We start from the raw sequence: 15,763 nt of genomic DNA, 5'->3' as shown, positions 1-15,763 counted from the left end.
TTCGAGATATAGTTAAGAAAGGAAAGTTTCATGTCATCAAAGTTTGAAGTCCATGAAGGTTACCCTTGATAACCAAGTTATAGTGGAACCAAGTTAAAGACAAGAGTAACTCTATGTGCACAAACAATAATATGTCACTATTTGATCAAGAGATTTTAAATTATAGATAAAATCACATTCAATCACATAGTAACATGTCAATATCTGTGCACAAGTTTATGTAGATAGTTTTATTTTAAGGATAATATGGCGATTAAGTTAAGTATAGGTTAAGTTTTTCTACTTACTGAGTGATTTATCACTCGTTACCTTATGTTTAATATTTTGTATGTAACAAGTGATTGTGATAGTTGTAGTGCAGGAGTGTCAACGTAGAGTTGGGCATAAGGGCATTTCAATCATTTTACAATTATTTTTGCATTTAGTTATTATACGTTTAAGATAATGTAAGGATTTATCTTGGTTTGTTACACACATTATTTGAGTATCTTTAAGTATTTTGACATCTTTCGCATGTAAATTAATAAAGGGTATTTATGAAACTTTTTAAATAATGTTTGGATGAATGAAAACATTTGAGTGTTATGCATGCCCATTTAGTCATGTATGGTAGAGTTCTCTCTAGAGAGCAATATTACTAGAAGGGTTGTTACAGTTATTACTTATGTGATTAGGATGTTTTCACCTATGCAGCTTAATTTAGTTGACACACCTATGTGATGTTGAAGGGAGTTGAGAATGCATCAAAGTTTTTGTGCTTTCAAAAGAGACATTTACATGACGTCGAAAAGGGTTAGGAATGAAATGAAATTGTTATACTATCACAAGACATTTGTGTGATGGCAAAAAATGTTAATAAGTGAATGTTGAGGCTTATTGTCATCAAGTTATGGGTCAAGTGAGGAACCTTGATGAGAAGGCTATATGCAATAATACGCTAAGATGAATCGAAAATTAAGGTCATTGAGAGAATAGATGGTTGAGAAGACCTGATGATGTAAGTTGTATGCTAGAACTATGCTAGATTTAAGCTACTGAATGCTAAAATTGAAGTAACTTATGTGCATTGATAATGTTCAATAGGTTACCTATTTACTGAGTATTATGCTTCTGCACTTATAAGCTCCCTTTGATTATTTTGCAAGTAGGAAATAAGACATGCAAGGCTACAAGAGCACATCTAGTAAGATGAAATGGATTAAGGAAGGACTCATTATCTCTATTTTAGAGTTTTATATTAGGGTTATTTGATATTTATGTTTGTAGTTATGCTCAATTTATGACTTTGTAAATTTTAAGATATTTTCTTTATGTATGGATTTTCTTTTTTGATTTTATTCAGACACTTTTTGCATGTTTTTCTATAAGATGTGTTTGTAAACAAAAGTAATTTTGTCCTAAAAAAATTAATAAGAATAAAATTTTAACAAAATAAAAATCACTTTGGTCATATTTAAATACATCAGATAAATATGGTTATTAAATTACTTTTTATACTACGTGACACATCACGTTAGCAATATAAGATTATAAAATTTTTTTGTTATATAATAAACCAAATAAAAAAACATTAATAAAAGATAAATTATTTAGATTATCTAATATTATCTCGAAACAAACACCTTTAAAAATGACTAAAAATAGATATTTTATTATCTAATTGAATAATTTTAAATTAATAATGAAATAAATAATTAAATTATTTAATCCCACTATACAATAATATTATGGTCAAAAGACTTATTTGCACCCAAAGTATCCTTTTATCTCAAGTTTCTACCTTTTAATTTCAAAAATCCCAAAAACTCACCCATAAATAGTTAAAATTAGCAATTTTAAGGTCAAAATTGTTATTTTATCTGTAATATTAAAAATAAACTAAAATCTAGTCTTCTTTCCTCTCCTAAACCATAAAAACTAAAAGTTTTTTCTCAACCAAGTTTTAAAAAATGATGATTCCCCCCTAAGGTTTAGTTTCTAGATCTCCGATGCTAAATCTGATGTCATATTCGATAACAAATATCTTTCGATGTCTTTTCTCTCTCCGACGACCAAACTTTTCTCGGTTAGAAGCTTGGATGATGTCGATTGACACCGAGAATAACTTTTAGTTTTGTTGTTCATCTTTCCTAACAAAGACAAGATCTGACGAAGATGAAAGATCTCATATTCGCTTGGGAAATGATGTTTTGTCTTTCTCAATGAAACATCTTCTATTGTTGAGTTTAGAACTGTTGACAAGAGGGAGAGATGGTGAGAGAGTGACTACCAGAGAAAGAGAAAGGAAATGTCATCGGAGAAATGCTAGAGATGACATCAGAGTTTGAAAATTAAACTTTAGAGGAAAAATATTATTTTTTAAAACTTGACTTATGAGAGAAATTGTTAATTTTTAGGGTTTAAGGAAAAAAATAAAATTTTAAGAGAATAAAATTTTATTAATTTTAACTATTTATAGAAAGATAAATAAAATTTTTAAAGTTAAGGAATGAAACTTGACATAAGAGGATATTTTGGGCGGAAGATACTCCTTCGGCTAATATTAACCCAAAGAGCAAAAATTGGAGCTACCCGGGTCCATAACTCTAGCATCTACTATAAGATGTATGCGCCCCGGTAGGGGGAAGCCACAATTCGATTTCGTTTTCCTGAAAAAGAAAAAAAACAAAACAAAAAGAACGAAACAGTTATGGCGCTGAACAATGGTCTAAGATCAGCTTCAAAGCTCCTCTCCTCTTCTCAATCGCTTCTCTCCAACTCAGGTCACTAGTCACTTTGCGAATTTTCACTCTTTGGATCTAATTTTATTGTCAACGATTTATATTGTATTCTTCTGATTCTACTTTTAATTCTAGGGTTTTTCCTTTGTTTTGTTTTAGTGTTTGCATATATGTGCGAATCTACTTATTGTATGATTAATTACTTTTTGCCTTGCGGTTTGGGTTAAAATTTTAAGGATTTGCTGAGGATGATTATACGAGTGGTTAAATTTTTCAGAAATGATTTGTCTTTATCAAATTGTATTCAAATAAGCGTTAGTCGTTGATTTTTCGTTGGAATTATGAGGATATATGGAGTAGAAATTTAATTTTTGAAACTTTTGCGGTGGTCGTACTTAGAAAATGATTGTTGAGAGTAAGCTGGGCATTTGGGTGCTCAAATCTGGCTAGTTTGTAAATATTAATCTTGTAGCTTGATGTCGAACCAGGTTCTATAAAAACCTATTTGAGCTTTACCAAAGAATAGGGCCAAAAGACTTATTCCCACCCAAGGTTTGATGCGTTGACAAAGTTTTTACCACTAAGTTTTGAAAATCCAAAGTGCCCACCGTCATCCAAATTTGTTAATGTCTTTTGTTAGTTTAGGGTTTAAATGACTGACCTACCCTTTTCTAATATAATGATCAAAATACCCTCATTATTATTAATTTGTAATTAATTCAAACTTGGGCGATACAATTGGAGCCCCCTAAAACTAAAATGTAAAAAGAAAACAAAAAAACAGAACAAACCAAAGCATTCAAACCAGAAAAAAAATTCTCAGTTCTCTCTTTATTCACATAATCTCCTTCCACACAAACACAAAGCTTCATATTTGCTCTAATGAATGCCCAAGGCCTAGCTGCATTTTTTACTTTCTCTAAGATTCGTTTCTTTTAGCTTTTACAGTATGTTGAGGATTGCAATAATGGAGTTTTCTCCCTGTTTTTCTGTTGATTCGCTGTGTAAATCTGATCCGTTGTCTCTCATAATCAATGGAATTTCTGGTAAAAGTTTTTCTTACCGTAAACTTCCTGACGACACCGCACATCTAAGGGGGAATGCTACCTTTACCCAAAAACTCAGCTGAAGCCCTTAACAAATCCTCTAGATCAAAGCTGTAAATCCCTCCTTCCAAGAACACAAATTTATCTCTCTTAGTCTCTGCTGACCCATCTTTGATATCATCTTTTGATGAAGAAGTTCCTGCCCCTGTCGCCACCACACCTGTCATCGCTGCTGCACTGGGTTTTGGTGTCTTCCCAGGCTGTTTTAGAGAGAATAGAGAAGTGAATGGGGCTAAAATGGAGGGTGTTTCAGAGAGAGTTGTGAATTGTGGAAGTCGAATTCTTGTGTTTGTGAGGCTTAGGCCAATGTCTAAGAAGGAGAAGGCGGCTCTTCTTCGGTGATAATTTATTTATTTATTTATTATTATCTATATGATTTGTTCATCTTCAATTAGGCATGGTTTAAAAAAAGGCAGCAATTGGAGTAAATCAAGGAATAACAGAAGGAAAAGAGTAGGTGTGAGCCTATGAGGATACACCTCTGTTGCCAAATCCTTCTTGGTTGTTTAATGTGATGGAAAGGCTGAGTTGAGGCTACAATTGCAGAACTTAAGGAGTCAATGGAGGCTGTATTTAGGTTGTTTTACCTTTTTTAGCATATTGACAAATTTACCCTTGTCTCTAACAGAAATCATTAACTTTAACAGTTCATGCGCAAATGTTTGGATTTTCGAAACTTGGCAGGTGGAACTTTGTTAATGCATCAAACCTTGGGTGGGAATAAGTCTTTTAGCCCCAAAGAATATGGCCTTGTGCTTGTGTTCAACTATTTTTTTATGAGTAAATTCTTTTCCCTCAAGTATGTATTGCTGACCTCCTTTATATATGAGCCTGTCTAATTTTAGAGAAGGAAAAACTTGCATCAGTATCTCAATTAAATCCAAAGATGGGCTTGATTCAAGTTCCATGCTTTGAGAAATATCTGCCATTTGAAAAGAGCTCTGTGCAATGTGTTAATCATATTTCCCTTGACCAAAGGACAGTTTTCTTAATGGATAGGCTTATTACCTCACTCAATGCTCTTAATTTATATATTTATATTTTGAGCATCCTGGTAAAACTGCTCAAATCAGTGTTTTTATTGGGGATAATGCATCCCTAAATGGAGGAACATGATTTGATTGGTGTTGGAGGATCTAAATTATAGTGAAAGAGCAATTTGTTTTGACTTAGATGTATATAGTTGCCTTTGCAAAGGTGAATGTCAAGTCTTCTTTGGAGCTTAGAAAATAATACTCAAGTTGACTAACAGAAAATGTGCCACTACTTAACTATATCTAAGTTTTTGTGCTTTAAATCAAACTTGCTGTTGTCTTTTATGCTTGATTGTTTGCTTATGCTATGTTATGTTATGTTGAAACCTGAATGAACTTCTGCATTGACAGTGAACCGGGGTTTCCACTCAACTGGGGTGAAGAGAATGGGAGGACATGGACATGATGAACCATACTACATGCATTCAAAGCACATGTATAACTTGGATAGGATGAAGCATCAGGCGCTAAAGATGTCTCTTGGTGTGTTTACTGCCTTCAGTATTGGTGTTGGCGTTCCTGTATATGCTGTCATTTTCCAGCAGAAAAAGACTGCTTCTGGCTGAGTCAAGATGTTTCGGTTGCAATAACAGAAACACTCAGAAATGCTTTCATTGCTGTTTGTTGTTAGGGATTTGAGTTGATGACAATATTACAATTTCAAGGGTTTGCCTTTTCTTCGTTCTGTTCCCAATTTGTTTTCTTTCGTAGAAGTTGAATGGGAATTCTTATATTGCATTTCATAATAATGTCAAATGTTGGAATCTATTTGTATTGAATGTTGGTTATACTAAACGCTTGTTTTAGAACCAAATATGTCATTGATTCATAAATGTTTCTAAGATTACCAGTCTTTCTTTGGCCAGAAATCCGGCTGGAATTCTTTATCTGAGTTAGAGAATTTTCTCTGCAGTCATGTTGCCTTAAAATTGAATTGAGTATACAATTTGTTACGAATTGAACTGAAGTTCACATCACAGGTTTTCTTCTTCCAATAAATTTGAGATTAAATTGTGGAGCGAAACTAATAATCTTATTATGATGAGGACCCCGAACTTAGATATGAAATTCAGCCCTCTTAGTAATTCTGGGCAAATCGGAGATAATGAACAAAGCCAATGATGTTAAACGAAATAAGGAGTTTTGAAAGCAAGTAAAAGCACAGCCAACACACAATAAATGTTTAAATTAGAGCAATAGTCAAATCAATTATATCCCTGATTTACAATTTAACAGGTTCAATTGGATAATTTCAATCAAAGTTACTATAATTAAATAAAAGTTATAAGACTTATTCTCACTTAAGGTATAGTGAAATCCCAAACATATAGTCGTCAACTTTTAAAAACCTAAATATCTATCAATCACTTAACTTTTATTAGAGTTTTCTTTTAGGATTAAGAGTAAAACTATCATTTTATTAGTAATATTAAAAAAATTATATTTTTATCCTTTCCTCTCCCGGTTTGAAAAATTAACAATTTCACTTCATTTTCAAAACTTTTTAGTTTTGAAAAGTAGTTTTTTTACCCCCAAATCCTAAGGTTTCTTCCCTCCCTCTTTGGCCATCATCCGACGCAATGTCAACTGAGAGGAGATTGTGACAGATGTCTCTTCGTCTCCGTCAATGAAGAGATGTTGATGAAGACAAAGCGTCGAGGAAGAGACGTCTGTCGCCGTCTCCTCTCAACTGCTACCGTCATCAGATGGTGGCCACAGAGAGAGGGAGAAACCTAAGATTTGGGGGTAAAAAAACTACTTTTCAAACTTAGAAATGTTATAAAAATGAGGTGAAATTGTTAATTTTGAAAATCTGAAGGGGGAGGAAAAAATATAAGTTTTTTAATATTACTGATAAAATAATGATTTTACCCTTAACTATAATAAAAAATTATAATGAAGTTTGGTAATACGTATTTGAGATTTCATTATACCTTTGGTGGGAATAAGTTTTTTGGCCTTAAGTGTCATATATCAAAACATTCCCAAATTTACCACTCTAAATAACTAATACGATTTTGAATCTATTTATTTATATTAATAATACTACAATGCACAGTATTAGAGTACAAATAATTCACATAAACTGGATTTGATTCATTATAAGTTCTTGACTCCAAATTCTAATAACACAAACCCTTTTGTATTTAAAACTAAAGTATGTACAAAATTCTCGTAAATTGAAGTTTCTATACCAGTTTTACAGTTTTTAATTAAAATAACCAGTTTTTTTTTGGCATTTTATATATATATAGTTGTTTCTTTTTTTACTATACAAATATAATCATTTTTTAATTTAACTTTGTCTTTACAAAAAAAAAATTCTAAAATTTGGGATTGACTGCTAACTAATTTGAAAAAAAAAATGGCTGATTGGGTGCTTGGCCAATTAGCCAACCACCCTGCCAACCTTCTCACAAGCAAAATTATTGAAAAAATTTATATTTTCATCTCATATCTCAATTTTGGTTGGGTGAGTGAGTAATTTTTATATCTTGTTTGAGAGCATTTATGTTTGGTTGAATGACCCTTGGCTAGGTGAGCACAGAATCTAAGAATATTTTAAATATTTCATGTTTTAAGCTATATATGTATAATAAGAAAAAAATGTGATATATATGTATAAAATAGGAAAAAAACACTATTTTATTAATACCCCCCAGATTTGATTGGGATTGACTGACATTTCAATTGGTCAATAATTACATAAAAAATGAATCGAATTATACACTAGTTCCTGATTGGACCGGTCAAACCAGCCAATTTGGTTTGGTTTTCAAAACACTATATGTAATGTTAATTTGGATCCAAATGAAATGACCATGCTTCTATTCATACCAACTTCAAGAATAGGAAAAATAACAAAGCAAGTTCAAATCATACTGATAAAAATTTAGGTATAATGTGAAGAAGAAATTAAAGTTGTTTATAATTTAAGAAAAAAACCCAAAGAAAAATACTTTTGGAAATTAATAAGAGAAAAAAAGATAGTCAGCGCACAAAACTTGGTCAGAGTCTAATAATTATATTGCGTCATCAAATCTTCAAAAGCTTAGATAAGATAAGATAGGAGCAGTAAGCATATTTAGATAATTGACAAAAATCAAAGTATTGCAATTTATCAGAAATTAACAGATTCTATAGAGACTACTATTAGGCATCCTTGCAGTCTGAAGAAGGCATTTAGAAACTTTTTTGACAAACATCACAACAGGGATTGGAATATTGAAAATCATATGGTTACACATAAATCCTGTTATAGAATTTCTCAAGTGGTCATTGTACAGCTCCACATCATTTTGAGAACCGAGAATTTGCTTAAACAAATATGATAATGATACCATTCTCCTTAATGGTATCAAGAACAATCCCAAGCTTACCTTCAATCCGCTCATCTTTTCTAGGCTCGTATGACATTGCATATACATCAGCATCCTTTGATCTCTCAGCAATTAGCTTCCCTATGATTCTACAAGCATTATGATCGGTTAGAGATGGCAAAGTGTTCCTGAGTTCTTTGGAGTTTGTTGTAGCAACTGATATCACTTTGCTTGTTGCTCGGTGCATCACTTTTGCATGAATAAATCTCTTGGAAAAGAAAACATTAAGTAAAAATGGCCTCATATACATATCTGTCCTTTGCTTCCATGATTTCTTGTTGGGTCTCTTTGCAAGTTCACCCCGAGATCTTCTGGTCCAGGCAGCCTGAATAAAAGAACCCTGAAAGACATTGCGTAGTAAAGAATTAAAGAATTTTCATACTTCATTCAGCAAAGACTGGTATATAACTTATGGTTGAAAGGTCCCAGCCGTTTTACTGGTAAGATCTCTTGGCATCATAACAAGACATCTGATCAAATCTGGAAATTATGAAAGACTGGAAGATATAAAAGAAAGAAAGAAAAGAGTGTTCCTGTTGTAATGCCTAGACACGGGACCTATTCATATGTATATAAACTGAGGAATAGAAGAATCAGCATATATTGTAAATTGTTCTTTTTGAAATCGACAACTATGCCATTTATGCAAAATTCAATGTCACAAATTATTATCCTCTGAGCAAACAATCACAAGAATCAAGGAATGCACTTACTTAAAACAAAGTGAAACATCAAGAATGATTTTCAATGGCCACGAAGGTGCATAATGAAATCTTTTAGAACAAAATGACTAAAATAAAAAGCTTTATTTATTACTATCAAAACTCCAAGTTTTCTAACTAATAGTGAATTGTGTCTGCATTTTTTGAAAATTTCAAAGCCTAAATTGAGCTTATTACTGCATATCCCGCATATAAAAGATATTTATAAATAAATAAAGAACCACGGTAGAACATGATTAAGTTCAAGAAATGCTGTTCAAAAAAGAAAAAGCACAAACAATTACAATATCATGAATCCGAAGCAAGCAAAAATGTTTCACAACGGTCCCTCATTCCAAAACAAAATCCCACAAAATAAAATTCATCATAAACCCCGACAAAATGACCCATACACAAGCACTCACTAGTTTGAAGAGCCCTCTTTCTGGGCAATCTGAAATTAAAATCTGTATCGAATTAGTCCTCATTTGAAGAGCCTCAAAACTCTTCTATTCACCCAAAATTGCATTAATGTCTACTACTAATCCCATTAATCAAGTGGGGACACATTTTTTCATACGACTAAACATACCTTAAATCCAGCATAATTTAACACATATTTTAGTTTTTTTATATATAAATAATACATTCATCAGTATATACTAGCAGAAAAAGAAAACCATACGAAACTTGAGGAATGAATCAAAAGGAGGAAAATGTGAGAAAGAAGAGATACCTTGTCGTTGTTGGAGAGAGTGGGAGATGGACATTTGATAGAGATATTGAGAGTGGGAAATGAAGAGAGGCATGAAAGAGAAGTAAGCTTAAGTTTATCTGAAGTATTTGAGCAAGTTTGGGGTAAGCCAAACGGAACAGAGGAAGAAGATGACCAAGGTATCACAGATGCCATTTCTCTTCCAAAGATACATATCCATTGTTGTAAATTTATCACACAATCTATCTGGTTCGGCCCAATGAGATCCAATGGGCTAAGGCCAATAAGTTTCAATGAGTCCGGCCCATTTCTTGTCAGGAGGAAATGATTTTTGGCTCTCATAATTTTCTTTTTATTTTAACCCCCATTTTCTACTTTAAATTAAACGAAGATATAAATTGAATAAATCTAACGGATGAAATTAATATTAATATTTATACATAAAAGTTATTAAAGTTTTGAAGATAAGTGCAAACAAGACACAAAAATGACACGGGTAAGCACAAAGGATACACAGGCCAGTGAACAATTCCAAAAGTGTCCATGGATAAAAATATTTATCCAATCCAAAGTCTTTTACAATGAACAAGTTTTGCTTCGTTTTCGCCATTAGAAGTTCATGATACTTTTTAACAACAATGGCATTCACAAGATAATGCGATTTCCAAAATTTAAACGCAAACAGCAAAATGTATCTTTTATTTTATAAGCAAAGGCTCTGGTCTGGTCTTTAGCAGATCCTATTGTACAGAAAAACCAAATTATCAAAATCCGACCTAGAAGGTCGATGGACCCAAAGAATACCACTTTTTGTAAGAAATTTTAGAAATTTCCTTTTTTCTTCTGAGTTTGTTTCTTATTCCTTTTTTTCTGCAAATTTGCTCTTGCTTGCTTGCACAATTCACCGAGTCCAGGACAATGATCTTTTAATCACTGGTTTCATCTGTTTGTCTTCTTCTAGGGAAATCATTCCCAGATGTGAGGGATCTTCCAACATCATCTTTGCCACCAAATATCCTGCAATCGACCACGTCTGATACTTCCTTGCTTGTTTACCTATATATCTCCCAAGTTTCCCGTCATAATATTCTGGCCAGCTATCTTTTAACAAACGGGTCTCGGCAAGATCAATTGCTCGTCTTGCTATTTGTGGTCGCCCCGTCTTGATGCAAGCAGCCGTTAGCAACCACAAAAGTACTGCATTTAAGATAAGTACAAGCAAAATTTATTGCAGACTGAAATTTAAAAAACTTCACAATCATCAAATCTATGTTATATTGATCTTTAATGATGCTACCACGTTTAAACTCCTAACCTCTAGTTTGGAAAAAGAAACACAGTAGAAGAATTAATGATGAGAATGGCAAAAGAATAGGAAACAAGATCAGACAACTTCATCAGTTACAGTCCCAAATGAACACTCAAACACTAATCTATTTAAGACTATCATTACTAACTAAAACAGCTTGTACTGAAATGGGTGCTTGTGTCGAAACAGAAATAAATAATTAAAAGGAAAAAGTTTCGCTTGATGACACCACCAACATTCTCCCCATTTGTTAATAAGCACCATGAAAATCTTATCATGTTTTTAATCTTGTAAGGACTAAGCAACTAAATTATGGACCAAGATCATCTAAACTGACAAACCTCACTAATCAGTTTGTGAAAGCCTGCCAGCCTCATTATTCTTCACCCACAGATTTGCAGTAATTCAGAAATCCAAGTAAATTTAACATATTCTGGCATCAAACTATAACCTAATTATAACACAAAAACAATAAAAAGAACTATGACAACTGTCCTTGGGACCTTGATATCATACAAAAAGTGTTTGTCCCAATATTAAATTAAATACATCAAGAGGAAGAAACGGACCTGGCCAAGAACCTCCATTATGGTAACTCCATCTAGTATTCTTGGGGTCACAACCAGTTACTATCCGCCAGTCGTGACTTTCTATAGCAGGATAAGTTATTTTTAATGGCATATCACCAACCAGCTCCTCCCAGCGAGCTTCAATAAGATCCATAATCGCCATTGATTGTTCGGGAGTTGCAAGTGAAGATAGAATCGCAACACAGTTACCCAAAGCAAACCATCGGAAATCCATCCTTGCAGGACTCACATTGCCGATGAAGTAGCCACCACGTGTTGGCATAAAGTCAAAAACCCAGTCAGGGATTGAATCAGGTATAACATTAAATTTATTTACTGCCGTGTGAGAGTATTCCTCTGTTTTATATCTGTATATGTCATTTAGCTGTTGAAAGTCAAGCCAGAAGTAACTTCTCATATGATAACTCAAGGCATGCAAACGTTTTACAATTCTCTCAATACATTCTTTCCCTTCTGCATCATGTTTCAACAGTGACAAAGCACATCTTAGTGCCATAAAGAAAAGTGCTTGAATTTCAATAGGATAACCATAAATACCCTGCAAAATGAATTTAAGATATATTTTAAAGATAAAATGTAGATGGGGAGTTATATAAAAGCTTAAGGAATGTTTATAATGAAATATAAGACTAAAAAAGTTGAATGTCATCATACTAGTTGAATGATATGATATGAGACAAAAAGGACTGCTGTAACAACATCACAAATTTATGTAATGAGAAAGTCAATTAATTGCAACTTCTACAGTTGTATTTCTCAAGTAACAGTTGTTGATTAAAGGTTGCAAAATGAATTAAGTAAAGAAATTTGTTCTGCTGTATTTCTCAAGTAACAGTAGTTGAATTAAAGGTTGCAATTTGAAGAGACACTTACACTTCACATAAGCATTTGTTGCGATTCTTTTGACAATTAGCAATAAAACTGACAATATGGGCCCCCAAAATGTTTAGAATTTTATATTAACTTGTTTTTCCTTTATAGTGTTTGTAAGTAAACTGTTTGATCCTTTCAGTGGCATAGCAAAATTCCCATATCCAATCACCACTCATTATGAAATGCAAGTTCACATGTTAAAGAGCCAAGCACAGAGATGCAGGACCACAGAGTAGAAATAGAATAACTAAGCATAAGAAAACAAAATGAAAGACTATAAACAGAAAATTTATCCAGCAACATGCATAGTAATTTAGCTTTCCTTCAATTCACAAGAGGTCAAATCCACGACACATTTCAGCCACAAGATAAGAAGTCTCAGGTCTGATAGGTAAAATCCTAGTGAGTGATTAAAGGAGTAAATCTCACATCAGGGGCAATAAACAGGCGCAATCCTATTTTAGGTCACATAAATTTAGTGCTCATTATCTATAATAATGAGCATCTCCTTGACAGTTTTGCTGTAATAGGATCACCGGTTGCTTTAAAGTGTCCACGTATATTTGAACCAAACCAAGCACTCAAATTGGCAAGTATGGTCCTGATCAGCAACTCAAAGTAATTATTTATAATGGTTCAACAATTCCCACTTACTCAAACTAAATAAGCAAACAAATTCAATAATATCCCAACAAATAATCATTTGATCCAACAACAGCTAAACAAGAGCAACCAAATGTATAGTTCACACAAAGCTAAATGAGATCATGATGGAAGCTTACCATTCTTCTATCAATCATAGAGCATCCATCAGCACAAAGCAGGGTTGGGAATGTATCAAATCCTTCTGACAAACAGAGTGTCAATATCAACCTCATACCCTTTTGACACTCTGGTGTCTCTGCCAAAGATAAATCTCCAGTTGACTTTGTATATGCACGAAGCAGAATAATCCACCAGAAACCAGAGTCCACTGGAGCAACTCTTCCAATTGCACTCTCACCAAAATCTGCAACAATGGTATCTGTTTTGCGAACTGGATCATGAAGAACTTTGAAGCTAGCTGGCATTGCACCTTCCCCAAGTTTAAATCGATCTATTTTTTTTTCCCATCCTTGAAGTTGCAGGGTCTTCAAGAGGAAGTTCTTCACTATATCCGGCTCACCATTCATCAAAAATGCCAGAGCACTAGGCACAAAGTCTCGTACAAACACCTAAATTAGAACAAATATCAATTTTGAACTAAAAGACTTCCACCATAATTTACTGGACAAATATTTTTGAACTTATAAAACTTTCATTATCCCCAATATATAAGGGGAATATAATTATTCAGTTAAAACCCTCTCTTTTTCTTATATTGGTGTTGTACCAATTTTATCCTTCACTTTGTCATAATTAACACACCCTTTAACTTCAATCAAAGTTTCCAACCTATATATTCTTCAATACATCAGCCAGCATAGTATAATGGTTTCCACAATATGACTCCTTGAATTCAAATCATAATTATCAATTCTATGAAAATCTCTCCATATTTTCTAAAGATGGAGCGTTTCAGACAGATTTAAACGAAAACAAATATCAAAATTAAACTAAGAAAAGTTTCAATATTATTTACTTGGACATATATTTTTTAATTCACCCCAAATCGCACCTGTCAAAACTTATAAAACTTTCATAATCCCCTTAGAATGAATAGTAAAAAACAAACTATGCAATTCAATACCCTCTTTTCTTACATTGCTGTAGTTCCAAATTCATAATTATCAGGTCTAAACATTTCTCTGTGTAATTACTCAAAAGATCCCATATTTCACACAAACCCTTTCCACAAAAAATAATCAAAACCCTACCTGATCATAGTTCAAAACTTCTTCGGAGGCATGATCATATGCTGCAATGGTACCGACAGGCTGACCCCTGAAATGAACAAGGGACCTTCTAAGAGCCTCCCAGGCCTCGGCCACCATGGGATGGGGTTCAAACGAGTTCCTAGCAGAGGAAATCGGCGTGTCCAGCCCCGACCGGCCACCAGGTGAGTACATGCTCTCATAATAATCAAGGCCACCACGTGCCAAGCCAATGGAAAGCTCACTAAGCGACCTCTCATCGAACGATCTCTGCCTCTCAATGTTCAGCCTCGGCTTATCAAGAAGGCGCGATAGATTATAGTCGTCCATTTCAGATATTGAACAATGCGAACTCACATTTCTTAGTCCCAATCCCTCCATTTCAAACTATGTTTCCTGCACCAGTTCTCACATAAATCACACAATTCAACAACACTTGAAAATTTTTTTAATCTATTTTACCAAAAAAGTAAGAAAAATAAAATAAAATAAAACGCTATTTTTAGAAATATGGAAATCTTCTTTTACTTTAGCACTGTTAATCTCCTATTCAGTAAGTCTCATTTCTCCATCTACACAAAACACGCATAATATAAAATAAATTACAAAAAAGTAGATCAAGACCTACAATTAAGAATTTGCAAGAGAGGAGAAAATTGAGCCAGATCTGAAGATACTAAAAAACGAGAGAGAACAAGAAAGCCGGACCTGAGAGAGCGAAGAAGAAGAAGGGGGAGTGAGAAAGTTTGACGACCGGCAGTGCACGAAATCGCCGGCGTTTTGCCGGAAAACGGTCGGCGAAAGAGGGGGGACGAACTGGGCAGACGGTAATGAGAGACGGGATGAAGTGGACAAATGATAATGAGAAACGAAAGAATAGGAAGAAGAAAGAAAAGCTAGAGCTGTTCAGAAGTGGTTGTACTTATAGTGAGAAGAGAGGAAGAAAATAGTACCGTCAAGTTGTAAGAGCAAGGGAGGAGGGAAGGTTACTGGGAATAGCCGGTGGAGCTGGAGGAGAAAATGTGAGGAGTACCTACGTGGAGAAAACGACGCCGGCTGTGACAAGACGCTTGGGATTGTTTTTTCCAAAATTACTTGATGTTGGGTGAGAAGAAATGTAAATGGGCTCGGTAGGGCTTTAAACCCACACAGTAATAACCCTTCGAATTGGGTTAATTATAAAATTTTGGAGGTTTAAGATCCGGTCTCATATATATATGGGAAATTTTAAAAAATGGCCAAGATGCCCTCCCATTAAGCAAAAATACCCAAAATCACTATTTTTAAGCCTAAATGCCCAAAATTACTGTTTCAAAAAAAAATGCCTATGACTTTTTTTGAATACCAAAATTACCCTTCCCCTCATATTTATATAACTCTCCCACTCACTATAGGGGTTAAATGTAGTTTTAGATAAATATGAGAGGTTTTTGGACATTTTACATTATCAAGGTATTTTGATATTTATTTATTTATTTCAAA

General features: G+C 33.6%; 3 protein-coding genes across 4 annotated transcripts; 1 reads left to right on the top strand and 2 right to left on the bottom strand.

Moving 5' to 3' along the window:
- The first annotated feature begins 2,638 nt into the window (after positions 1 to 2,638).
- On the top strand, positions 2,639 to 5,674 carry LOC123202650. The gene is made up of 2 exons (XM_044618640.1): positions 2,639 to 2,762; positions 5,212 to 5,674. The coding sequence occupies exons 1-2, from the start codon at positions 2,690 to 2,692 to the stop codon at positions 5,424 to 5,426; spliced, it is 288 nt and encodes a 95-aa protein (XP_044474575.1). The 5' UTR covers positions 2,639 to 2,689; the 3' UTR covers positions 5,427 to 5,674.
- Positions 5,675 to 7,953: 2,279 nt separating this feature from the next.
- Positions 7,954 to 9,882, bottom strand: LOC123202988 (50S ribosomal protein L18-like). The gene is made up of 2 exons (XM_044619143.1): positions 9,678 to 9,882; positions 7,954 to 8,580 (listed from the first exon to the last, which is right to left on the bottom strand). The coding sequence occupies exons 1-2, from the start codon at positions 9,849 to 9,851 to the stop codon at positions 8,179 to 8,181; spliced, it is 576 nt and encodes a 191-aa protein (XP_044475078.1). The 5' UTR covers positions 9,852 to 9,882; the 3' UTR covers positions 7,954 to 8,178.
- A 301-nt stretch (positions 9,883 to 10,183) lies between these two features.
- On the bottom strand, positions 10,184 to 15,231 carry LOC123203375 (probable alkaline/neutral invertase D). Of its 2 annotated transcripts, none has more exons than XM_044619725.1 (5): positions 14,910 to 15,231; positions 14,285 to 14,677; positions 13,211 to 13,642; positions 11,535 to 12,093; positions 10,184 to 10,853 (listed from the first exon to the last, which is right to left on the bottom strand). In XM_044619725.1, the coding sequence occupies exons 2-5, from the start codon at positions 14,660 to 14,662 to the stop codon at positions 10,558 to 10,560; spliced, it is 1,665 nt and encodes a 554-aa protein (XP_044475660.1). In that variant the 5' UTR covers positions 14,663 to 14,677; positions 14,910 to 15,231; the 3' UTR covers positions 10,184 to 10,557. The 2 variants fall into 2 exon arrangements, with proteins under 2 accessions (XP_044475660.1, XP_044475659.1); XM_044619724.1 differs by having other exon boundaries at positions 14,990 to 15,230.
- Between the last annotated feature and the right edge of the window lie 532 nt (positions 15,232 to 15,763).

This window comes from Mangifera indica, chromosome 19 (assembly GCF_011075055.1).
Source record: "Mangifera indica cultivar Alphonso chromosome 19, CATAS_Mindica_2.1, whole genome shotgun sequence".
NCBI classification, from domain to species: Eukaryota; Viridiplantae; Streptophyta; class Magnoliopsida; order Sapindales; family Anacardiaceae; genus Mangifera; species Mangifera indica.
This window is presented reverse-complemented; position numbering and strand designations above follow the sequence as displayed.

Excerpts from the sequence above, each read along its gene's own strand:
- LOC123202650 (XM_044618640.1), top strand. The coding sequence starts at position 2,690 with ATGGCGCTGAACAATGGTCTAAGATCAGCTTCAAAGCTCCTCTCCTCT. Across the intron at positions 2,763-5,211 it reads ATCGCTTCTCTCCAACTCAG|TGAACCGGGGTTTCCACTCA; the intron begins GTCACTAGTCAC and ends CTGCATTGACAG.
- LOC123202988 (XM_044619143.1), bottom strand. The coding sequence starts at position 9,851 with ATGGCATCTGTGATACCTTGGTCATCTTCTTCCTCTGTTCCGTTTGGC. Across the intron at positions 8,581-9,677 it reads CTCTCTCCAACAACGACAAG|GGTTCTTTTATTCAGGCTGC; the intron begins GTATCTCTTCTT and ends AATGTCTTTCAG.
- LOC123203375 (XM_044619725.1), bottom strand. The coding sequence starts at position 14,662 with ATGGAGGGATTGGGACTAAGAAATGTGAGTTCGCATTGTTCAATATCT. Across the intron at positions 13,643-14,284 it reads AAGTTTTGAACTATGATCAG|GTGTTTGTACGAGACTTTGT; the intron begins GTAGGGTTTTGA and ends GTTCTAATTTAG. Across the intron at positions 10,854-11,534 it reads TAATGGAGGTTCTTGGCCAG|TACTTTTGTGGTTGCTAACG; the intron begins GTCCGTTTCTTC and ends TCTTAAATGCAG.